The following is a 22,717-nucleotide window of genomic DNA, read 5'->3' as shown; positions in this document are numbered from 1 at the left end:
TCACAGTGACAAAGTAGTCGATGATGGATTATTGATATGTCTAATCATAAGAGCATCTTTAATAGATGGTTCAAATGTAAAAGTACCTAACTTTTGGACCGTCTGGTGCAAAAAATGATGCTCCAACAGATGTTCATATACAAAAAAATTTGGACCGCGGTCTCCTCGTAATGTAAAATACAACACTTTGCGGTGCAAATTTACATCACGAGGTGCATCTGGTTCAAAACCAGCCGCCGCCCGCGAACGCCCAACCGTCACTTCATTTCCTTTCCCGCACACGTCCGTCCGCCCGCCCGAAGACCAGCCGGCCGGAATCCGCCGTCGGCGCCGCCACCACCAAACATCCCCGCTGCCGCCCTCCGCCGCCGCCGCTGCCATCGCCGATAGCTGGCTCGCAGCCGCCCGGACGCCGCCGAATCGGGAGGCGGCCGCCGCGGGATTCGGCACCTCCGGTGGTCCGGCTGCCGTGGTAGGCCTCCGCCGGGTCTTAGGCTGCCGCCGACCTCCTCCCCGTCGGCCGTGAGCCTATCCACGGCTGTTGCGCCGGCCGCACGACCGCCGCACCAAGCCCTCCGCCCGGCTGCCGAACTATTCTTCGCCGCCCGCCGAGCTCCTCTTGGCCGGCCTCCAAGCTCATTTCTTATCACCGTCGTCGTCCGGAGCCGACCACAGCCGTCCGCGGCCATCAGCAGCAGCCAATCCAACCGGCGGCCATCTTCTTCCACCGCGCGCACAAGGTGTTCGACGGAATTCCCCAATGTAATAATTTGATATTGTGGACATGAATTTTTTTTATGTTGTTTAAAAACATGTTTTATGCAATATGTGCGGCTGGACAGCTGCTGAACAGCAGCCGCGCGGCTGCTGGCCGGTTTTGGACCATGAATTTGGACCATCTATTGGAGTTGCTCTTTTGGACCATGAATTTGGACCATCCGAGTTGGCTTTTTTTGGAGCTCCAAAACGCACTTTTTGGCGGTCCAAATTTTACATCTTTGGTTTTGGACCGTCAAAATTTGGACCATCTATTGGAGATGCTCTAAAGACGGTCACACTGACAAAGTATTACGTTGGTGCCGAAGTAGGAACAAAACTTAAACATGAACTGGAAGGAAACATGGCGACGCTGGGCTGCTGGTGTTGTTGTTGGGATTGAGACAAGTGGAGGAGACAACATTGGTTGACTTTGTCTTGGTGGTGCTTCTCGAGTACCCGGTCTTGAACTATGGAGTGAAAACCTTAGGTCTAGTCTGACTTGATTATACCTGACAATGGCGGCGTTTTTGCGTCGCTACCCTGGTGATGGCATTGCTTGGAGGTTGCTCGGACATGGACTTCAGGGTGAAAATCCACGATCGGGCCTTCGAAGTCTGATCCGGCGATGGTGGCGCTTGTGTGTCGTTTTCTTCTTGAAGGCGTTGCTTTTGAAGATTTTATAGTCATTATATTGTCAAGTGATAGTTGGACACTGTCACGGTTGTCGTTGTATATCGTCTATCGTTGTTTGATCGCTTCGGGTTTTTTCCTTTTTTTTTATCTCCACAAGGCATCGCTTCAGTCTTTTATGACTTTGCTTTTTGCCGGTGTGATTTGTTTGTTGACGTTGAATGTGTGCATCTTAACTATATAGAGGCTGAGTGTTCGCTTATTGTGATTGTATCCACTTGATGCTTCATTATGAGTCAATAAAGATGCCCTTTAACAAAAAAAACATGGAGACACAAATGGATCGCTTGATGCATGTGAGAATTTGTCTTCTCCGTTCCAAGGCACGGGCACATTTGCTATCAAATGTAAAAAGACCTAGGAATTTCTCTACCATAAGCGTATACGCACCAAAGTACACTGATTGCTCACTATATTGTCCTCAAGCTCCATCCACGCAGACCAAGAAAACTCCAAATCCGAAAGAGTTTGATGGGAGATAACCATGCATGTCCCTATTAATCCAATCACCTTACCTCTTTCAAAGCATTGGTGTTACCTCAACGAAAACTTACTGGTTATTTAACAGAACGACTCTGGACTTGGGACTACTTTGTGATTAGAGAGTAGTACGATCGATGATGCAATCTGTATGATTCTCAAAAAAATGATGCAATCTGTTGATAGGATATTGTTCAAGAAGAAGATCGCACTGACAAAGTATTATGTATTACGTTGATGATACGTACATGTAGCACACCAAGGAACGAAAAGTACAAACATGAACTGAACGAGATAGAGATACTCTCTCTCTCTCTCTCTCTCTCTCTCTCTCTCTCTCTCTTTTGAGAAATACGGACACTCATTAAGGAACGTGGACATGAGCGAGACCCCGGTGTTTTTCTTCCCGGCGATGCAAGCTATAGCCTATAGAAGTCTAAAACCCACAAGTTCAGCTTCGGCTTGTACGTAAGTCAGCACATGAACTAGAGATGATCATGGGTGAGAAGGCACCCCAGGAATCACCACCAGCGGGCCGTTAATGGTACTGGTTCCGGTTCCCACAACCGGCAGGTCTGGCAACCCCGAACCCGAAGAAGCATTGGACTCGGCGACGCCGGCACCGCGTGCCGTTGCGAGTGCCTGGTCCTTCTGGTTCAGCTCCCTGCCTTCGCAGGACGCGAGCACCAGCAGCAGCAGGAGCGCGACGGCGAGACACTTTGCCATTGCTAACTGGGAGGTTCTGAGCTTCTGATGTAGAGTACTACTGAGGACAGAAGACGGTCTAGATTGCGTGGCTGTGTTTGAGGTGGTAATTTCTTAGCATCGTGTACGTTGCTTCTCCTTTGATTTGTAGGAATGTCATAGAATTTTTATAGGATAGAATTTGCATAAGAAAATTATCTTTGAGGCTCTTTGATTTGTAGGAATGGATTCCTATTCCTATATAGAATAGGAATCAATCCTTCACATTTTAAAGAAAAAAAACATTAGCTAAGACTCAATAAAAAAATTCTCATCCTATGCATCAAATGACATCTCTTTTTTTATAGAAATTGAGATGCAAGTCATCTCACTTCCTATGATTTTTCTATTCCTACAATATTTCTATCATATAAACTAAAGAAGGCCTTATAGGCGAGCTGCACTGGGTGGCGGGGGTGCTGAGGCGGGGTGGCCGTTCGTCGTCGGCGCAGGAGAGGAGGGTAGAATGGGTAGGAGTGCGAGACGCGGGTCCCTCCTGCTCGAGCACACGGTCAAGGGCTGGGAGAGAGGCATATGCATGTATGGGCGGCGTGTCAACGTCGGTGCATTGGAATGGGGGGCGGATGCCTTCCCTTGGCTGTGAATCCGTGCCGACTGATCTCATCGCAGTCGAATTGGTTTGCGTTTCTTCAGTAGATCCTTTTCTTTTCTCGATCAAGGATGGGATGGGAGGCTCCTGGATATGTGCTTGTGACCTGTGAGTAGGTTGGTGGCGATAAGCTTTGGCTGCTTGGGCCAGTGGGTTTCGGAGTTTCACACAACTTGCCCCAAATGACCCAGCTGTTCCTGAATGAATGAGTTCATTTAACTTGGTTTACACCTCTTATGCAATCTTTAACTTACTGCTTTCAAGGTGTCTCCTCGACATCAAACAAACTACCAAATGGTACTTCGAGTTATTTTCAGTAGATTTTTCTTCTTCTCAGTTGATTAACAATTTTCAGCTACTTATAATAAGAATTGCTGACATTTTTTGTTTTGATTGCTAACTATGCTGATTCCGCTATTTTTATTGTTGTTACTTTTTTCCAAAAATGAGGAATACCCCGGCTTCTGCACCTCTTGATGCACACAATCATATTATTAAAGAAAAAGTTCAGGTTCAGGTTCAGAACAATGTCTCAAACAAGCCGACAAATCTCATAAAAAAGTTGTCACAACCGGCGAAAATATGGTAAGATGACTAGACACCTATCCTATTGCTGGACCGCCATTCAAACCGGTTGTAAGTATCCAGTGCGACCATCTCTCAGCAGTTGCACCCAATATCCATAAGTTCTCTGTGCTCCGTATGGCTAATAACGACCACGTACAGATCTAGGCAGACGCCCTGAAGATAATCTGCAAGAAATTTGTAATGGTTTGTCTGTTCAAGCCAATATCATTTTGATTATTTCATATGGCCCAAAGTAATGCACACACTCTCACTCGAATATGTGCTACCGCCTTAGACTCAACTCCAGTTAACCAAGTCTCAAATAAATGTGAAAACGTGACGGGCGGAGATACGTTAAAGGACACGTGAATCGGTGGGCATTGTATAAAAAGATGTTGTATTGTTTCGTCCTCATCACAAAAACAACATCATTTACTACCCTCCCAACTTTGCTTTACCAAGTTATCCTTTGTCAAGATCACTTCCTTATGCACAAACCATATAAATACCTTGGTTTTTAACGGCACCTTGATTTTCCAAATGTGAACCGACCTTGGGATAGGCCCGGTGTTTATCAAACCAGTATACATCGACTTAACTGAGAAGACACCTGACACTGACAACCTCCAGTGTAAGGTATCCAGTGCATCAGAAAGGTTTACCTTCGTTAACCTACACACAGGATGCACTCATCTATCCCATCATTCACCCACTAGTGTTCGCCTGAACTGAATGTTAAGAGGAACAGAACTCAACACTATGCTAACGAATACTTCTTTCCGTTGTGTAATGTTGTATCCAGAAACAAGCATAGCAGTGCCCACCCAGCCTCCTCCCCGCTCGGGATTTCTGGCCGTCGGATCAGTTTTTTGATGAGTTCTGAGCCGTACGATCACGCCCTCAGATGATATCGGCCGTCGGATCAAGCCCGGATCACTGCTACAATGAATAGTGATGAATAGTAGCCTCCATTCGGTTTTCTTTACTGACTTTTCTTACTTTGGAATTACTTTTCTGCCTCGTGACGTGTGGGGTCACTCGCTGGTGGGCCACGCCCGTCAGTGACTGTGGCTGTGATCGTGGCTTGTGTGGTTCGTCGGCATCCTTTCCAGTGTGCCACGGCCTGTATATTCGCTGCCCCGCCGAGGGCATTTTCGTCATTTCAGACCCAGGGATATAAAAGCCAGCCGCTCCCGTGGAGACGACCTAGCCGTCCTGCTCCTCCCACAATCACGTCGTCCCCTCTCCTTCCTCTCTTTCTCGTCTGCGCCTGCCTCCCTCCCTCCCCATCGACCCGCGCCTGCCTCCTTCCCATCGGCCCCCTCCCCCCATCGCTCATCCTCTTGCGTCACCCGAAGGGGAGCCGCCGCTGCTCGGCCCTCTCCCCCTCGGCGTCGAGCGGCTCATGGCGGTGCCGGATCCGGTGTCGGGGTCGAGGGGCACGCAGGATCCAGGCGTGACGGCTCATTGGTGAGCGCGGCGGCCGCCATGGATGAGCTCAAGCCGGGTCATGTGGGCGCGTTGGTTAGCGCGGTGGCGGCCATGGCCGAGCTCGAGCCCGGGTGCACCGGCGAGGGTACTAGGGGATTTCACCGTGATCTCCTCCTCGTCATCGGTCAGGTGATGGTCCTCGCGATCCCGTCTTGGCTCCTTCGAGGCGTTCTTCTGGCCGGTCCTCACTTTCCCTCTTTTCCTTTTCATTAGTTGTCTTGCAGGTAGTTCGAGGGTGTGACCTCTTGGCCGTGCGGTTTGCTTGCCGTCACCTTGGCCGCCGGCGTGCCGTTGAAGAGTGTATTGTTCTGGTCCCTTTCCTAGCCCTGTGCTACCTTTGCTGGTTCCTTCCCTGCCCGATTCTGATGATTACCTAGGTCCATTTTTGCCTGTTTGGCAGAGATGTTATTAGGATTTGTTTTGCTGGTTAGTGACCAGTAGTGTTCTTCCTCTTGCAGCCAGTAGTGTTCTTCCTCTTGCAGCGGATAAGTTGTGGCTCTTCGAGGATAGCTCACATTGCTTAGTTGCGCAGGTGACTGCCTTTTTTTGGATCCTACAGTTTTGGCATTATATCCCATCTTGTTTCTATTGTTTTGGCAAAGTGTGTGTTTACTTTGGAATTACATGCTCATAGTATTTGTATAAGGATAAAATTTGTTTTGTCGTCACATTCTCATACTGTTTGTTTAAGGAACGGGTTCTCATGCATCTGTCTGTATATTTTTCAGCATCAGATGGGCTATTTTAGCATTTCTGGTTCATATTGAGAAATTGAGAACTATAACAAGCGTTGCTTATTTTTTTCACCCTGCATTTTGTAGAGAACTAGGAGATCTCATCTAACTATCTTGGCTGAGCTTGTTCAATTGACAAGGTATCTCTCTCATCCTGTATTTTTTCCGATCATCTTTGAAAGTACAGTGTACCTAACGTCCTAACCAATGCCATCCTATTCGTATAGGCGGTGGTAACTTCAGAATTTCATGAATGAGAATATTGTTTATATTGTCAGAAGTTCACATCATGTGCCTTCCCTTCAGTTTTCACATGAAACTAATTTTTCTCCCATGTTTAGAATTTATACGTAAGTGTTGACCGACTCTTCATGTTCATTGCCTACTTTGACATTATTTTTTTAAGAATGTCTTTTAATGGTGTTTGATCAATCTTATCAGTTAACCACACTACATGTTCTACATTCTTGCTTTGTTTGCTGGCTATGTTTCTTGGCTGGGTTGGTGTGCAGGATAATATGGGTGAATTAACAATCAAAAATGAAAAACGGTGCAGGGCTAGGGGCTAGACAGTGGTGAATTAACACACTATTAGTAACAAAGTAAAACGAAACCGGTTCCGAGCATTCGGGTTGCAGGTTCTGAGGTGTGATCGTTGAGGTGGGGTAGCAAATATAGTTAGCAGTATTGTATCCTAACCTGGAGAACATCCATTTACTAATTTTGGGTCCGGAGTTCTGTTAGTGAATTAGAAAATAGTGAGCCCCTGCTCTGAGGCCAAGGTACGCCAATGATCGTCCAAGGTACGCCAATGATCAAAAGAACACCTGAATGAAAAAAAGTTCTTCCATTTGCAGCGAACTTTCAGTAGATATCGTCTCTATTTCTTTTACATGTGGATACTGTTGTTTCAAAGCAAATTTCATCATTAAGTTTTACCAGGTTTTGTTACCTATAATCTTTTTTTATTAGGTTATTTTTTTGGTTTTATCAGGTTTTGTCACCTATAATCTGTTTTTTTATCAGTTTTTCTTGCTTATTCTCTCTAATCAGAAAAGGAGCCTGAAAATCTGCATTTACATTTGCAGATACGGCAGGAAAGTACAGCTTATCCAGAGACATCAATTGGGAGAGGTACAGCATATGCATTTCAAAGAGAACTGGACTCTGCTATTTCTGATTTCACCAAGGTTGAAATTTTAAATTCAGAACTTCAGTGATGCTTACTGTTCTCTTTCCTTGACAATGTTTGCACAATATATATATTTTAGAGACAGTAAATATTTGTGCCTTGTGAGAATAGGTCTGCTGTCAAGTGACATCATGCAACATAGATTTAGAACGAAGATTAAGATATGTTTCTGTACAGCGACTACTGGATCGATAGTACAAAATAAATAGCTTGAATGGATTTAGCATTAAGAACAAAATAAGATACGGAAATTCTAAAGCTACCCTTCTTGTGGATCGACTGATAAATCCATGTAATATTTTGAGAAAGAGTTAAATCCGTATATGTTGTTTGAGTGCCTTTTTATTAAGATACTGGACTATGTTGGTACACATATATTTGGATGCTTGTGATTGGCTGGAAAGAAAAGAAACTTAGATTTGTTGTTGGACTAAACTGAGACTGAGTAGTCATAGCCTTTTGGCTGATGCATCCTTCAGTATACCAAAACACTTGCTATTTTTCATGTTCTTGTACGCGATGGGTTTAGGACACAAACAATTATTTGTTTTACCTACGAAAAACTTTTGCTTCAAGATTACAATGTGTTGAATGCCTTTCGTGCTTAGTTAAAGTATAAGTACTGCTTATATGTGATTTCAGTTCAGCTTGACCAATTTTCTTTGCTCTGCTTTTCCCTCCCTCTCCACTGAATATGACCATGTTCAAAATAAAATGCGCATTAACACTTATGAGAGTAACCGTATTTTATTTTTGTTGGGACTCTTCTCTCTAGATTTGCGTTGATCCCACTCTCTTGCATTTTTGCTTTCACAATTACTAGGACTCCAGTAATAACCACATTATGAAATGGGCGATAATCAGCGACGCTATTTACATCAGTGATGACGAAGGTGTGGGTGTATATATAGAGTACCAGCGTCGTTGTCTCTAATTCCTATTAACGATGTTGTATCCGACGCTGGTTGTCTCAAATATTCAGGTAAGCACCGCCATAAACGCCAACGTGCCAAAAAGACAAGGGGTCGAGCTCCATGTAGCGAACCATGTCTTTGTGAGAGGACCTTAACAAGAGGTAGCATGCTGGCCTTATGCCATTGTTCAATACTTTGCATGTTAAATGAACTCTTACGCACCATTGTTCAATAGATTGTTCTTCACAAGTTAGACTGAACTCTTACGCATAGGACCAATATGGTGCGAACTATGGGGCAAACCATCGCTCACTATCCACAAGCGGTCAGTTAAAAGAACATAACCGTATTATCCATGATTTTTTTGGCTATGGCTTGATTGGCTAAACTAAATACTCACAGCAAGTTCATGTGACGTGCCATGTGAGAAGTCGAACGTGAAGACAATCAAGTGAAGTTATCAGATAGTATGCTTTAGTTGAACTGTATAGATGCGCTCTGGCTTGATTTTGTTGTCTAACTCTACTCTGTGTATCTAACTTAATGTGAATTGATCGTCCTGCCTTAGTTTTGGAACAAAGAAATGTTTCTCTTTTATTATGAGCCTCCAGATCATTTGTTGTACTGATTAAATATTTCCTACTCACCTTGCTTTTGGTATACCCAACATTGTTCTTGATTTACTTTTGGAACACAATATATGTTTCCCCTTATTCATGAGCTTCCAGATCAATTGTTCTACTGAATAAATATATCAGGTTTGCCTTTCTTTTGGTATATCTAATTGCTTTGGCCTTTGGCATATATAACTTTGACAAAATTGTATGTACTGGACTTGGTTATCCTGCCTTTTTTATGGTACATCCTTGATGTAGTGAGATAATCCATCGTGACCAATCTGTCTAATTCCCTTTGGGAGTACTAAACACTTTGATTAAATGCTGGGACAACGCAATGAGCCAGGCACCCTGCGCGGATATTATAACTGCTCTGTCATGTATGACATTTGTTGCCTATTTTGGTATGATCAAATTTTTTGGAAAACACCGCCGTACAAAGTAATGGAAGGTTTAGATCACATGTAGTGAACCATGTCTATGTGACAGGACCTTGACAAGTGATAACACCCTAATCTCCATTGCTTGCATTTAGAAATCCTTTTCAAACGTTTGACTAAACATATATAAGCAAAGATTATTTTTTTGATAAACATATAGGGCCACAGTTGGGTAGTTTCAACTTCTTAAGACATGAATGTGTCTATGCAGGTGAATTGAACATCTCCCCATTCGAAATCAAGTGACTACTCAATTCTGCCTAATAATCTCACATGCCGATGTTGAACTACATAATGTCTTCCTTGTATCACATGTGATTTTTTCTTCTTTTATTTTGTGATCATGTTTGAATGCGTATGTTAAAGTTGAATTCCTACTAACTTGAGCATTAACTACTTGACCACAACGTTAGGACCGGCACCCTCGCGCCAAGGCGCGCTCCCGATCTAGTAAGAAAGGATACTGCAACTCTGCAAGGCTAGTGGGGTCTCACCCACCCGTGTATCTTCCCAAAACCTAGTGTTGTTTCCGTTCCCCACAATGAATTTGCTCCTGCTGAAGAAGAAAACATTTGTCCTCATTAGCCCCTTCCAAAAAGAAGAGTCGGTCAGTTGTCCCGTCACTTGTGCCAGAGTTTTGGAATGTAAGTACTTATTACGCAATAACTGTAACCAAACCCAATCCCTCTCTACCGCCAATCTGTAGAGCCATTTGCTAAGAAAGCACTTATTTTTCACTTCTAGATTTTCAATTCCCAAACAACCTTGGTCCTTCGGTCTATAAATAATGTTGTTACTTTATCATAACTTTACTATTGTTAAGTAAACTTATTACTGTTGTTACTTTATCATAACTTTACTGTTTGCAGAACAAAATAGAGCTTTACAAGGTCGAATGCTGATTGGATGAGTGCTACCGCCTTGTATAAACAAGCGGGTTGTATGTCGTTGCCATCTTCTTGTACTCTCATTGACTATTTTCTCCCTGCGGTGCATGTAATTCAATTTCATCTCCATTTTAAAGAAATTGCTTATAGGTCCAGAAAGGACAATGAGAAAGCAGATGATGAATTTAAGAAGGCTTGAAAAGGAAAAGAAATTATCTCATTGTATTGTTCAGAAATTTATCTCTGTCTGTTGTATTTTTGCATCATGAACAATCACCAAATGTACCCTCAACAGAAATGCGTAAAAAATACACAAATGCGGCCGGCATTTCACTTCCGGCTGGAATTGCACAACGGTCAGTAAGTTACACGTGTAACACCTTCGTTTTAAAATACATCCATTCCAAGCACGGCCTTAGATGTATGCGCGTACACCCTATATCTGCACCTGATCCCTTGATGCTGTGAGATATTATTATCATCGTATGGTTTGGTTACATTGCCTTGCCGGTGCTTCATGATGTGTATATCCTACACTTACGGACAAAATGCTAACGACTGATTTCACGGGGAGATGTATCCTCCTCTCCACCACAAATCCATCCCTCCTTGATTTTACCTGACCCCACCCTCTGATTTTAACTCGGCCATGTCAGCCCGTAACCTCCTTTCTGTAACAAATGGCACTTAGATGTAGCAAAGCTCATGTTGAAGGAGTAATGCTACACACACGGGGGACTTTACGGGGGCTCTACGGGCTAACTGAAAATTAATGGCTGTGATTTTAGTTTATTAGGACGGCCTCGCCACTTAAAATCGGGGGGCAATCAGATTAGCGCAGGTTCTCCACCCCGTGAAAGTCCATTGGAACTTGCCCGTGAATGTGGTATTATCGATGTTGAAGTACAGACGGATCCCACAACTCTGGGCTTGGGACTTTGTGATCACAGCGACAACGTACTATGATATCGATGATGAAATATTTTGATATATGTCTACTCATAAAGACAGTCACACTGATAAAGTATTACTGTAGTACATTGACGACGAAGTAGGGACATAACTAAACACATGAACTAAGAGGAAACATGGCGGATAGGGATAGTTGGCGCAGATCAAGGCACACGGACAAGAGCGATGCGACGCCGATGTGCTGCTTCTCCGGCCGGTGCTAGCTAGTTATAATAAGAGTCTAAAACGACAAGCTGATCTACGGACGCAGCCTGTAAACATTATGCAGAGGCGCGTGAACTCGATCGGCATGATATGATCATGGAGACTTGTGGTTGTCGGCGGAGCCGTGGGCAGCGGGAGGGATCCCGGGGACCACGGGTGGCAGCGGCAGGTTGGGCACCAGAGGCGGCAGCGGCACCGGCAAGCCGGGCAGCAGGTCCTTCACCTCGTCCACGGCGCCACCGGCGCCGCCCTTCCCTTTCAGCTCCCTCCCGTCGCAGGACGCGAGCACCACCAGCAGCAGCACGAGCGCGACGGCCAGACGCTTCGCCATTGCTGCGTTTTGCTGATCAAGTACCTTTGGGATAGTCTTGGGCCTTGGCGTGGTGTGGTAGCTAGCTGTGTCGCTCTGCAACTCTGCATGAGCTTTGGCTGATCGATGCGCTGCCTTTTATAGGCGAGTTGCCGGAGTTTGAGACGGTTGGTTGTTCGCCTGGGCGTGCAGCGGGCGGCGTGTCAGGGGAACACGTACGTGTCAGGAGAGGCGCATAGGTGGCGGCGCGAGGCGAAGGCGGTGTGGTACGCGGCGGCGCCCGTGATGAGACGTGCGCGGGCTCACGGGCGGGGAGAGAATGCATGCATGGCAATGGCATGTGCACGTCGGTGGAGCGAGGAATGGGGCGGATGGCTTCCTTTGTCTTCTCCGTGGCCGACGTGCTGCGCAACCTTGCGACGGGCACCCCCGGCCGGTAGTACGCAGATTGGGAAATTAAGAGACGACCGACGAGGTGAGTGGCCACGACGCAGCTACCGGCCGGCCATGTGAATGTAGGTCTGCAATACCACATCAGTCGGGCAAACAAATGAGTGTTGCGCGTTGGGTAGACGGAAAATTTTGGATCATGGTAAAATCTTCATTGCAGAGAAAAAAAAGTATGCGAAAATAAGAACATATAGAATTTATTTCCACTTCCAATCACAAGCCGACCTTAGCTCAGTTGGTAGAGCGGAGGACTGTAGTATTTGCAGATAAATCCTTAGGTCGCTGGTTCGAATCCGGCAGGTCGGACATCTTTTTGTATATTTTTTGTTTTGAACATTTGCATAGTAGTAAAAATAGCCCACAGACTTCTTTTTGTATATTTTTTTAACATTTGCATTGTAGAATACTTGCTCCGTTCCATAATATAAATTTCTTTCTGTACTTGATCAAATTCAGGCAGACGCAAAACAACAGATTGTTTGTTGTGCATGGCCTGGATAACTCCTTCATGGGACACCGCGATATGGGAAGTAACTATTCATGTGCAGGCTTTTTATCTGCAGGCGTTTCTTCTGCATTTGCCTCAGCTTCAACTATCTTCCCATGTTGCCTGCAGGCGTCCCTGCATTTGCCGCAGCTTCAACTACCTTCCCATGTTTTTCTGCAGATAGCTCGTCACTGGGCACTGGCCACCATTCGTAATGGCAGAGGTTTTCGGATGCGAATGACTCCTCCCGTGGAGAAGAAACCATGATCCGCTGAGAATATGCGAAATTCGGTCAAGAACCTTTGTTTCAGGCAGCTGGTTTTTTTTTCCTTTTCGAAAGTTGTTGAATGTAAGTACGAATCAAGAGGCTTACAGCTCGGACATCTTTTTGTATATTTTTTGTTTTGAACATTTGCATAGTAGTAAAAATAGCCCACAGACTTCTTTTTGTATATTTTTTTAACATTTGCATTGTAGAATACTTGCTCCGTTCCATAATATAAATTTCTTTCTGTACTTGATCAAATTCAGGCAGACGCAAAACAACAGATTGTTTGTTGTGCATGGCCTGGATAACTCCTTCATGGGACACCGCGATATGGGAAGTAACTATTCATGTGCAGGCTTTTTATCTGCAGGCGTTTCTTCTGCATTTGCCTCAGCTTCAACTATCTTCCCATGTTGCCTGCAGGCGTCCCTGCATTTGCCGCAGCTTCAACTACCTTCCCATGTTTTTCTGCAGATAGCTCGTCACTGGGCACTGGCCACCATTCGTAATGGCAGAGGTTTTCGGATGCGAATGACTCCTCCCGTGGAGAAGAAACCATGATCCGCTGAGAATATGCGAAATTCGGTCAAGAACCTTTGTTTCAGGCAGCTGGTTTTTTTTTTCCTTTTCGAAAGTTGTTGAATGTAAGTACGAATCAAGAGGCTTACAGCTCGGACATCTTTTTGTATATTTTTTGTTTTGAACATTTGCATAGTAGTAAAAATAGCCCACAGACTTCTTTTTGTATATTTTTTTAACATTTGCATTGTAGAATACTTGCTCCGTTCCATAATATAAATTTCTTTCTGTACTTGATCAAATTCAGGCAGACGCAAAACAACAGATTGTTTGTTGTGCATGGCCTGGATAACTCCTTCATGGGACACCGCGATATGGGAAGTAACTATTCATGTGCAGGCTTTTTATCTGCAGGCGTTTCTTCTGCATTTGCCTCAGCTTCAACTATCTTCCCATGTTGCCTGCAGGCGTCCCTGCATTTGCCGCAGCTTCAACTACCTTCCCATGTTTTTCTGCAGATAGCTCGTCACTGGGCACTGGCCACCATTCGTAATGGCAGAGGTTTTCGGATGCGAATGACTCCTCCCGTGGAGAAGAAACCATGATCCGCTGAGAATATGCGAAATTCGGTCAAGAACCTTTGTTTCAGGCAGCTGGTTTTTTTTTTCCTTTTCGAAAGTTGTTGAATGTAAGTACGAATCAAGAGGCTTACAGCTCGGACATCTTTTTGTATATTTTTTGTTTTGAACATTTGCATAGTAGTAAAAATAGCCCACAGACTTCTTTTTGTATATTTTTTTAACATTTGCATTGTAGAATACTTGCTCCGTTCCATAATATAAATTTCTTTCTGTACTTGATCAAATTCAGGCAGACGCAAAACAATAGATTGTTTGTTGTGCATGGCCTGGATAACTCCTTCATGGGACACCGCGATATGGGAAGTAACTATTCATGTGCAGGCTTTTTATCTGCAGGCGTTTCTTCTGCATTTGCCTCAGCTTCAACTATCTTCCCATGTTGCCTGCAGGCGTCCCTGCATTTGCCGCAGCTTCAACTACCTTCCCATGTTTTTCTGCAGATAGCTCGTCACTGGGCACTGGCCACCATTCGTAATGGCAGAGGTTTTCGGATGCGAATGACTCCTCCCGTGGAGAAGAAACCATGATCCGCTGAGAATATGCGAAATTCGGTCAAGAACCTTTGTTTCAGGCAGCTGGTTTTTTTTTCCTTTTCGAAAGTTGTTGAATGTAAGTACGAATCAAGAGGCTTACAGCTCGGACATCTTTTTGTATATTTTTTGTTTTGAACATTTGCATAGTAGTAAAAATAGCCCACAGACTTCTTTTTGTATATTTTTTTAACATTTGCATTGTAGAATACTTGCTCCGTTCCATAATATAAATTTCTTTCTGTACTTGATCAAATTCAGGCAGACGCAAAACAACAGATTGTTTGTTGTGCATGGCCTGGATAACTCCTTCATGGGACACCGCGATATGGGAAGTAACTATTCATGTGCAGGCTTTTTATCTGCAGGCGTTTCTTCTGCATTTGCCTCAGCTTCAACTATCTTCCCATGTTGCCTGCAGGCGTCCCTGCATTTGCCGCAGCTTCAACTACCTTCCCATGTTTTTCTGCAGATAGCTCGTCACTGGGCACTGGCCACCATTCGTAATGGCAGAGGTTTTCGGATGCGAATGACTCCTCCCGTGGAGAAGAAACCATGATCCGCTGAGAATATGCGAAATTCGGTCAAGAACCTTTGTTTCAGGCAGCTGGTTTTTTTTTTCCTTTTCGAAAGTTGTTGAATGTAAGTACGAATCAAGAGGCTTACAGCTCGGAATTATTAGTATTTTTCTAGAGAAGCTCCCAAAATTATTTGAACAAGCAACAATATATTTATGTATAGATAACAAAATGTTGACACTGGGCCTCCAAATTTCAGCCTTTCCTGCGAAAAAAAATGCAAAACCAGTAGCACTTGTTTCCTGACTGGCCTGGTGAAGTGAAGTGAGCAACGATTGTACTATTTGGATTTACCACAGAAAGCTTGTTCAAATAACTGCTTATTCGTATCATTCCATCCATCCACCGTGATGGTTCATAACTTCACATCGTACCTCGTACATAAGATCGATCTACTTGTCTACAGCACCACTCCGTATTTGTGTCATATATTATGCCTCAGCCAACGAACAGCAAAATAAATTAAATGTCAACAACGAAAAGGAAAAACCTATAATATATATGATGGTTTCTTCTAAGCCAGGCAGGCCATTCTCTCTGTATCTTCTTCTTCCAGGTGCTGCGAAATAACATCACTATCCTTCTGTGGCTGCCTGCTACGTGTCTACGGCGAAAGGACCAGTGTTCTCAAGGCTATATCACTGCACATGGACCCGTGGGTCTGTGTTGGCGAACTTCTGTTGAACCTACCGAGCACCGGATCAGGCCGACCCGTATCCACGCGGGTGCGCCTTCTGCCATTTCCAGGCCGTCGCAAGGCTCTCGCGGAGGTCTGTGTGTTCGGCTGTCCAGTTCAGCTCGTCGCGGATCTTGGCCGGGTTGCTGTATACTTCGGCGTAGTCCCCGGGCCTCCGGTCGAGGTAGTCAACCTTGATGGTGGCTCCGGTTGCCTTCTTGCACGCTTCTACAAACTCCTTCACTGACCTACCTGATGAAAACATCAACAGGATACAAGTTCAGAAACAAGCGAGTGTGTGGTCTTAAATAGATTTAGGGTATTCACGTGCGGACAAACCGCACGGCATGATTATAAATCTTTCAACAACCTTTCCCTGTGCCGACATTGTAGATTCCAACTTTGTTAGGCTCGGCTTTACCAAGAGCTTTGACATGAGCATCAACAAGATCTGTGACATCGATGTAGTCTCTTACGCAAGTTCCATCAGCAGTAGGGTAGTCTGTTCCTCGAACCTGAAGGGGGCAGATCGAAAGTCATATACTGTGATTATTATGTAATAATGTCAAAGTGATGGATGCTAGATTATGCACGTCAATATGAGTACCTTTAGCCCTGGAATGATTCCTGATGCTGCGTCAAAACACGCACCAGAAATCCTTCCATGCTCACGCAGTTCAGGCCTTGGAGCTTCCCCGAGGCGTCCCTCCGGGTCTGATCCAATCACATTGAAGTATCTAATTCAAAAGAAACCATAAGTGGGTTTCCTAAGGATTACATATTTTATCTCGGGTAGGAGAGACAAACCTTAAGATCATCACAGCCATGTTAGATTTCTTTGAGAAATCTAGAATGATGTCCTCGGACATCTTTTTTGCCTTCCCGTATGGATTGATAGGTATCTATGTGGCAACACGAGTTATTTACAGATCATTAACCTAAAGTAAACTGTCGAAAAAGAGAAGTTCAGGCACCAAGGACCAACCTGAGGAGTTGTCTCTACAATAGGCATTGTGTCAGGTTCACCATATGTTGCACAAGTACTCGAGTAAATCAGAGTTTTTACATTATGTGCTGCCATTGCCTCGAGCACTGTCAACGTATTTGATGTTATGTTGTGGTAGTACCTGTTATATCAGACTGTCAATATTAGCATTCAATATTTAACGATGAGCTGTCAAGAATGACAAAAATGGATGAGCCTTATTCTAATTTATTTTTCATTTAATGCTATAATAGTATCAACAGATTGCCATATTTGGCAGTTTGTATGGAAAACACAGGTAATTTGCAGCCTACATATTACACAGGAGATACACAGTATCAATGACCTGTATTTACGTAGAGCTATTTAGTGCCTAGCTTTCTAAATAGTTCGAGCAATACAAGGACACTGACACACCACATGCCTAAAATAAAAACTGTACCTTAGTGGCTCTTGCGTGCTCTCACCAACATAAGCAACAGCAGCGAAGTGCATAACAGCATCAAACGCGTTCTCCGAAAACATTTTGTTGACCTGATTGTCGGTTAAGTGCAAAACACATTTCGCAAATGCATGCATGGAAGATATATATGGTGATCTAAGTTATTTTTGTAAGGACAAAGGATACAGCTTTCGGATCGCCTAAATCAGTGTATATAAACTGAAGCCTCCCAGGCTCTGGAAACAGCCTCTGAAGAGCTCTGACAGCTCCCATGTTCCCCCTTGAAAGGTTATCCTGTGAATATCAGATGGCATAAGTCTCTCACTACCAAAGCTCTTATAGCATAAGAACTACAAATATAAACAGGGAATAAGGAATTTACCACAATGGTAACTCGGTAGTTGTCCGTAAGGAGACGAAGAGTAGCATGTGAGCCAATGTATCCAGCACCTCCAGTCACCAGCACATGAGTCACCCCAGTTTCATGGCGAGAGAACTGCAGCACATGTAGATGCATCAACTCCAGTTTGAAAGAGTGGAGTTGCAGGAGTAAATAACTGTAAACTCCTAGATTAGATGGCAATCTGAAATGTCTGTACGAAATCGCTTGCATCTGATGGAATAATGACTATAGTTTATCTAGAACAGATGATGCAACAAAGTATTCTAAAATAATCTCAGCTCGAAGAAGAATAATGAACTGTTCGTCAAATTAGATGGCAGAATGAAATGATCCATCAAATTGCCTTACTGGCCCTTTTTGTCATGAAATCAATATATTAGTGCTCCATGTGGAACTTGAGTGATAACATTAAAATTAAGCCGGAAAGAAGGAACATGACAGTGCCAACTCATCAGCAAGTGACAGCGACATAGCATTCCCACGATAACCTCAGCTGAAAGAAGAAGAATGAACTGTTCCATCAAATTAGATGGCCGAATGGCATGTTCCCTCTAGCTGCCTTACTGGCCCTTTTTGTCATGGAATCAGTATACTAGTGCACCATGTGGAACTTGAGTCATAACATTAAAATCAAGCCAGAAAGAAGGAATCAGGACAATGCCAACTCATCATCAAGTGACAGTGACATAGGCCAGTTGGTGAGAGGTTAGCACATACCACGCTAGTACCGCCAAAACCAGGAGACTGTTTCAACACAATTATGCACATGACAGTGAGGGCAGCAGCCACCGCGATCTTTCCCGCGTAATTAGGCTTGCGTCTCGTGTCGCCGAAGTCCATGCCTGCAAAAATGATGCGCCGAATTCAAAGTTGTGCCAGCAAAGTCATAGTGTCCTAGCCCCAACTACATGTTCTGGCACTCATAGCATAGGTTTCAGTAAATTTGAACAGCCTATAAATTTCGCAGAAGTACAATCACATAATCAGAAACTCCTATGATATTAATGGCATGTGTGTACAACATTTGACCATGAACAGACGCTTTCGTGCCGCAGCCTGCAATAACTATCAAGGTCAAACATTTGGTCTGTATGACTGTAGCATTCAAGTTTCATTCCCTGGTGGTAACCGGGTCAATGAAAAGTTGAAAACAGGCCCAAAAATGGTAAAGTGAAAAATAAAAGTACTAGCAGAAAACCATGAACTGAGGAAGAAATGATGTTGTACCTGACAAGATCCAAGACCTGGTGGTCCTAGCTTGGCTTCTGCTCCGGGGGGTTGTTGGCATGTGCGGTCGGCTCCCGCGGAAGAAACCAACAAGAACTCAACTTCCTCCCCTCCTCCTCCTCCTCCGGCCGACGAATCTGCACCGGCAACAGGGCCACGCACGATTATTCGCAAGAACAAAGAGCAGAGACATCGCCAAATTGGCCTCACAAGAAGGGAAAACTCTGAAACAGCTGCAGTGCAGCTCGCCGACGGAATAAATCACGCGGAAAGCAAGGCGAGAAACAGGGGAAGGCGAGGGAAGCGTGGTGGCAGGAACCCAAATCAATCCTTGACCGGAGGAGAGAGGAACTGAGCCAGGGAACTCACCTTGCGAGCAGATCGGCGCGGCGGGGGACGGAGGCGGAGGCGGGCTTCGCCGGCGATTTGGGGGCCGGCGCGAGATCGGTGTGCAACGGTCCGAGATGGGGGAGGGAAGTGAGAGGGGGGGGGGGGGGGGGGGAGCAAGTCGTCGGGGAGTTTCTATTTACCGAGTCATGAGCGCCGATTTATAGGAATCTTCTGCATATGGCTCGCTCGCTGGCTGGATTCTCGCGTATTTAAATACGGTTCTTTTCTGTAGACCGGGAGTATTTTAGTTGGAGGCAATTGTTTAAATGGAAGGTCTAGGTAACGAACGTTCACCCCCGGTTTCTAAGGGGTGAAGTGCTTGGCAACCGTGGGATGCAACATTATGCGGTTCAGATGCAATCACTATGTGGAGAAAATACATGGAGTGGGAGGGAAACTGAAAACAGCACAAGGAGGAAGGGTGCGAGGAAGGGGGGGGGGGGGGGGGGGGTTAGCAACATCGGCTTATCGTCGTCAGACAGAGAAAAGGGATGGACATCAAGGGGGTGGGGGGGGGGGGGGGGGCAGATGGTCGGTGGGGTGGTACCGGCAAGGCGGTTCCACCTTTTTTCCAGAGGTGACAATGCGGACATATGGTTGCCGACGTTTAATGGTGACATGGGTGTAGGACGAGAGGAGAAGAAACGATGGCAGTGAAGCAAGGTACTGGTGGAAAGAGTAGAGCGATGCGATGGAAGGTGCGACGAGAGGAGGAGGAGGGAAAGAATGTTGAGAAAAGGCAACCCTAGGGCCAGCTATCTCGCGAATGATCATGCTTCATTCAAGTTTTCACACGAACACAAGCACACTGTAAGCAACACCCGAACATATTGTGTATTAAGTGGATGGGCTCCCACCACTCATTCTCCCCCTCTCGCAAGTAAGAATGGACACTGGAGTCTCCCCTTTCTCTCTCTACAACCCTCGTCTTGAATCCTCAAATGTCGACCAAAAGCCGAGGGAGGGAGCGCCACACAGCCATGACCGCTGAGAAACCCGAAGCCTAGGGGAGTGCCTTTTGCTTATTGCTCCAACCGGTCAAGATCAGCAGGGAGCCAATTGAATCAAGAGAAAAGGCCGAGGATCACCGGCCATGGGGGACAGGAAGAGTTATTGTTCCTGCTCCTATACCCATGTCTTCTCGATGCCTCCACCGTTCTTCTCCTTCTTCACCTTGTTGTGCCACTATGCGTTCGCCGCCGCTGCCGGCAACCCACCCCTGTCTCTAAACAGAATGCAGGAATCCGTCATGAGGGATCTCTCGCGCTCTGTCGGCTCACCCGAGTGGAACGCAACCGTCACAAATCTATGCCTATGGAGAGGAATCGGTTGCTCCCCTTCTAACTCCACTTCCTTCTCGGTGGTGACTACCCGGGTACAAAATTATGAAGTGCCAGATGGGCCAAGATCTTACCTTTTTCCTAATATAATCCCTGCATAATAATTTTTCTACATAGTTCTGCCTAAGACTGGGTGGGGGGGGGGGCATGGCCCCCTCAAACTTGTACTAAGCTCCGCATTGATGCAGATAGATGGTTGTCCACGTTTCATGGGTGTAGGACGAGAGGGGACAAAGCGGTAGCGGTGAAGCAAGGTTGTGACGGAAAGGGTAGAGCATTGGCGATGGAAGTTAGGGCGACAGAATGGTAGGAGAAAGACTGTGTTGGGACAGACGCAACCCTAGGGCTAGTTATCTCGCGAATGATCGTGCTTCATTCAAGTTTTCGTGTTTAAAAGATAGTATTTCACACCATCACAAGCACACTATAAGCAAACACCCACACATATTGTGTGATTAAGTGGATGGGCTCCTAGCCAAGTGCCGAGAACAGGGTGGTGTCCCTCGACAGACTTGAGTTTGAATCATGTGGGCTGAAATAGTCATTGCGTGGTTAACATGTATACTCCGATCACATACGGCGCACCGTACAATGATAGTGGATTTTTTGAGCTTGAGCTCTTTTTTGAAAAATAAAATAAAATCGAAAATCATATTTTGAAGTTTCAAAAAATTCTGAAAAAAATGCACATGAACGTAGAGATGTATACTGCTCCATGTTCAAAGCTCCGCCCGTTTTTAGACTGACCCTGACTAGTCATGAAGAAATTTGTAAAGAATAGTAGCATGGCAGCTGCGTAGTGCTGGGAACCAGATCTCCTAGGAAGCGAACATGCGCGCTAGAAAAAACGGCAAACCTGGATGTGTACACGAGACAGGCGCACGCTCTCAGGTCGCCGACGCCGACAGAAGTGAAGATGTGTCACATGGTTCGGGTGCTGTGCTGGTCGCCTACACCGGCTTCCTACTATGCTACACTAGGGACGTGTTTGGTTGCCGTGCGCTACAATACCCGCATTGCATATACTTCTTCATTCAATCTAGCTATGCAAATGCACCATATGCATGTTGTTTGGTTACCTGCATGCCCTCTTACCTGCATGGGCTGAACCACACTGTCTGGTGTTTGGTTGCCTGCATGTTAGTCCACAAACTCAAGACATGGTGTTTGGTTGTATGCAAGGCCTGATGTGTGGTAACCTCTTTGGCTAGTTGGTGAAGTTACCACCACACTTCGGCAGCACACATCATAAGCACAACAGAGTATAAACAGAGCATCAACTAGCATAATTCAGATATAAGCAGTACCACAGATATAACAGTTCAACGCATAAACTATAAACATGTTCAAAGCAGACTCGATAGTACGCTCGAAAGAGATGGCCCGGCCCTACTCCTTGGCGGCGAAGGCTTCGTCATGCTTCCCGCACTTGTTGACGACCTCAATGACATCGTCGTCGAAGATGATGACCTTGAGGGTGTCGGGAGTGAGGAGCTTGAACGTCACCATGTAGCCGATCTTGATCTGATGAACGGCTGCGTAGGTGGCCCAACCCTGATCCAGGGTCACCTTACCGTTCATCAGCTTGACCGCCACCTTCCAGGAGCAGCCAGTGTTGTTTCTGAGCTTGAACTCCGTTGGCACCGCGACGAAGTGCTTGGTGAAGTCCAGGGGCATGGGGATGCACTCAAGCTTCGGTGCAAGGATGACCTTGCAGAAGTGAGTTGGGCCATCCTCCTGATGGTAGTGGCCGTAGTTGCGGCGCTTGTTGCTGGGGGGCTCCTCCATGCCCTCATCGCCGCCACCCTCAGGCGTCTTCGGGTCTTCCTCCGCGGTGGGCGGGAGCTCAACCTCGTCGGGCATTGGGTGAAGGGGCTGCTTGCCCTTGCTGTCAACGGCCGGGAGCACCTCCGTGCCCATCTCATTGTTATCCTCGATCTGCACACAAGTCATGGAGTCAGGCATTGCACAGAGTTCATGGCTAATTCAAGAGTTTGTAGTTAAAACGACATGACTGTCACTCTTCTCTTTCTCTCCATCCCCCTATATTTACTCACCCTGCCCACCACTATTTACCCACTCCCTCTCTTCTCTCACTGTCAACCTTCCTCCTCCCCATCGCCATGAGCTCTAGCTCCAGCTCCAACGCCAACCACTTCCCTTGGGGTAT

General features: G+C 45.6%; 4 protein-coding genes and 1 non-coding gene across 18 annotated transcripts; 2 read left to right on the top strand and 3 right to left on the bottom strand.

Moving 5' to 3' along the window:
- Positions 1 to 5,062: 5,062 nt before the first annotated feature.
- LOC125539716 (uncharacterized) lies at positions 5,063 to 8,864 on the top strand. 14 transcript variants are annotated; one of them, XM_087544910.1, is made up of 10 exons: positions 5,063 to 5,470; positions 5,566 to 5,641; positions 5,800 to 5,873; positions 6,163 to 6,215; positions 6,303 to 6,425; positions 7,164 to 7,265; positions 8,091 to 8,160; positions 8,250 to 8,342; positions 8,417 to 8,506; positions 8,584 to 8,864. In XM_087544910.1, the coding sequence occupies exons 1-5, from the start codon at positions 5,339 to 5,341 to the stop codon at positions 6,310 to 6,312; spliced, it is 345 nt and encodes a 114-aa protein (XP_087401036.1). In that variant the 5' UTR covers positions 5,063 to 5,338; the 3' UTR covers positions 6,313 to 6,425; positions 7,164 to 7,265; positions 8,091 to 8,160; positions 8,250 to 8,342; positions 8,417 to 8,506; positions 8,584 to 8,864. The 14 variants fall into 14 exon arrangements, 8 of the variants coding, with proteins under 8 accessions (XP_087401036.1, XP_087401030.1, XP_087401029.1 ...); XR_015617401.1 differs by lacking the exon at positions 6,303 to 6,425 and having other exon boundaries at positions 5,555 to 5,684; XR_015617399.1 differs by having other exon boundaries at positions 5,555 to 5,684; positions 6,303 to 7,265.
- A 2,278-nt stretch (positions 8,865 to 11,142) lies between these two features.
- On the bottom strand, positions 11,143 to 11,719 carry LOC125539717 (uncharacterized). Its single transcript, XM_048703229.2, has one exon. The coding sequence runs from the start codon at positions 11,630 to 11,632 to the stop codon at positions 11,396 to 11,398; it is 237 nt and encodes a 78-aa protein (XP_048559186.2). The 5' UTR covers positions 11,633 to 11,719; the 3' UTR covers positions 11,143 to 11,395.
- A 562-nt stretch (positions 11,720 to 12,281) lies between these two features.
- Positions 12,282 to 12,367, top strand: TRNAY-GUA (transfer RNA tyrosine (anticodon GUA)). Its single transcript is given in 2 exon segments — positions 12,282 to 12,318; positions 12,332 to 12,367. It is a non-coding gene; the product is annotated as a tRNA-Tyr (tRNA).
- A 3,021-nt stretch (positions 12,368 to 15,388) lies between these two features.
- LOC125539714 (putative UDP-arabinose 4-epimerase 2) lies at positions 15,389 to 19,337 on the bottom strand. Its single transcript, XM_048703226.2, has 11 exons — positions 19,187 to 19,337; positions 18,818 to 18,954; positions 18,308 to 18,432; positions 17,570 to 17,683; positions 17,374 to 17,481; positions 17,188 to 17,279; positions 16,746 to 16,887; positions 16,568 to 16,662; positions 16,368 to 16,497; positions 16,131 to 16,275; positions 15,389 to 16,012 (listed from the first exon to the last, which is right to left on the bottom strand). Exons 2-11 carry the CDS (start codon positions 18,876 to 18,878, stop codon positions 15,786 to 15,788), a joined length of 1,239 nt encoding a protein of 412 aa, XP_048559183.2. The 5' UTR covers positions 18,879 to 18,954; positions 19,187 to 19,337; the 3' UTR covers positions 15,389 to 15,785.
- Positions 19,338 to 21,936: 2,599 nt separating this feature from the next.
- LOC147986719 (putative B3 domain-containing protein Os03g0621600) lies at positions 21,937 to 22,485 on the bottom strand. The gene has a single exon (XM_087544902.1). The coding sequence runs from the start codon at positions 22,465 to 22,467 to the stop codon at positions 21,937 to 21,939; it is 531 nt and encodes a 176-aa protein (XP_087401028.1). The 5' UTR covers positions 22,468 to 22,485.
- Between the last annotated feature and the right edge of the window lie 232 nt (positions 22,486 to 22,717).

This window comes from Triticum urartu, chromosome 2A (assembly GCF_056163025.1).
Source record: "Triticum urartu cultivar PI428250 chromosome 2A, HENAU_Tu73, whole genome shotgun sequence".
NCBI classification, from domain to species: Eukaryota; Viridiplantae; Streptophyta; class Magnoliopsida; order Poales; family Poaceae; genus Triticum; species Triticum urartu.
This window is presented reverse-complemented; position numbering and strand designations above follow the sequence as displayed.

What these genes read in the sequence shown, in the direction of transcription:
- LOC125539716 (XM_087544904.1), top strand. Translation starts at nt 5,339, where the DNA reads ATGGATGAGCTCAAGCCGGGTCATGTGGGCGCGTTGGTTAGCGCGGTG. An exon ending in CACATTGCTTAGTTGCGCAG is followed by an intron (nt 5,874 to 6,162) that starts GTGACTGCCTTT and finishes TGCATTTTGTAG; the next exon opens with AGAACTAGGAGATCTCATCT. An exon ending in GAGCTTGTTCAATTGACAAG is followed by an intron (nt 6,216 to 7,163) that starts GTATCTCTCTCA and finishes TTACATTTGCAG; the next exon opens with ATACGGCAGGAAAGTACAGC.
- LOC125539717 (XM_048703229.2), bottom strand. Translation starts at nt 11,632, where the DNA reads ATGGCGAAGCGTCTGGCCGTCGCGCTCGTGCTGCTGCTGGTGGTGCTC.
- LOC125539714 (XM_048703226.2), bottom strand. Translation starts at nt 18,878, where the DNA reads ATGCCAACAACCCCCCGGAGCAGAAGCCAAGCTAGGACCACCAGGTCT. An exon ending in CAGGTCTTGGATCTTGTCAG is followed by an intron (nt 18,433 to 18,817) that starts GTACAACATCAT and finishes TCATTTTTGCAG; the next exon opens with GCATGGACTTCGGCGACACG. An exon ending in AGCACGCAAGAGCCACTAAG is followed by an intron (nt 16,888 to 17,187) that starts GTACAGTTTTTA and finishes CTGATATAACAG; the next exon opens with GTACTACCACAACATAACAT.
- LOC147986719 (XM_087544902.1), bottom strand. Translation starts at nt 22,467, where the DNA reads ATGGGCACGGAGGTGCTCCCGGCCGTTGACAGCAAGGGCAAGCAGCCC.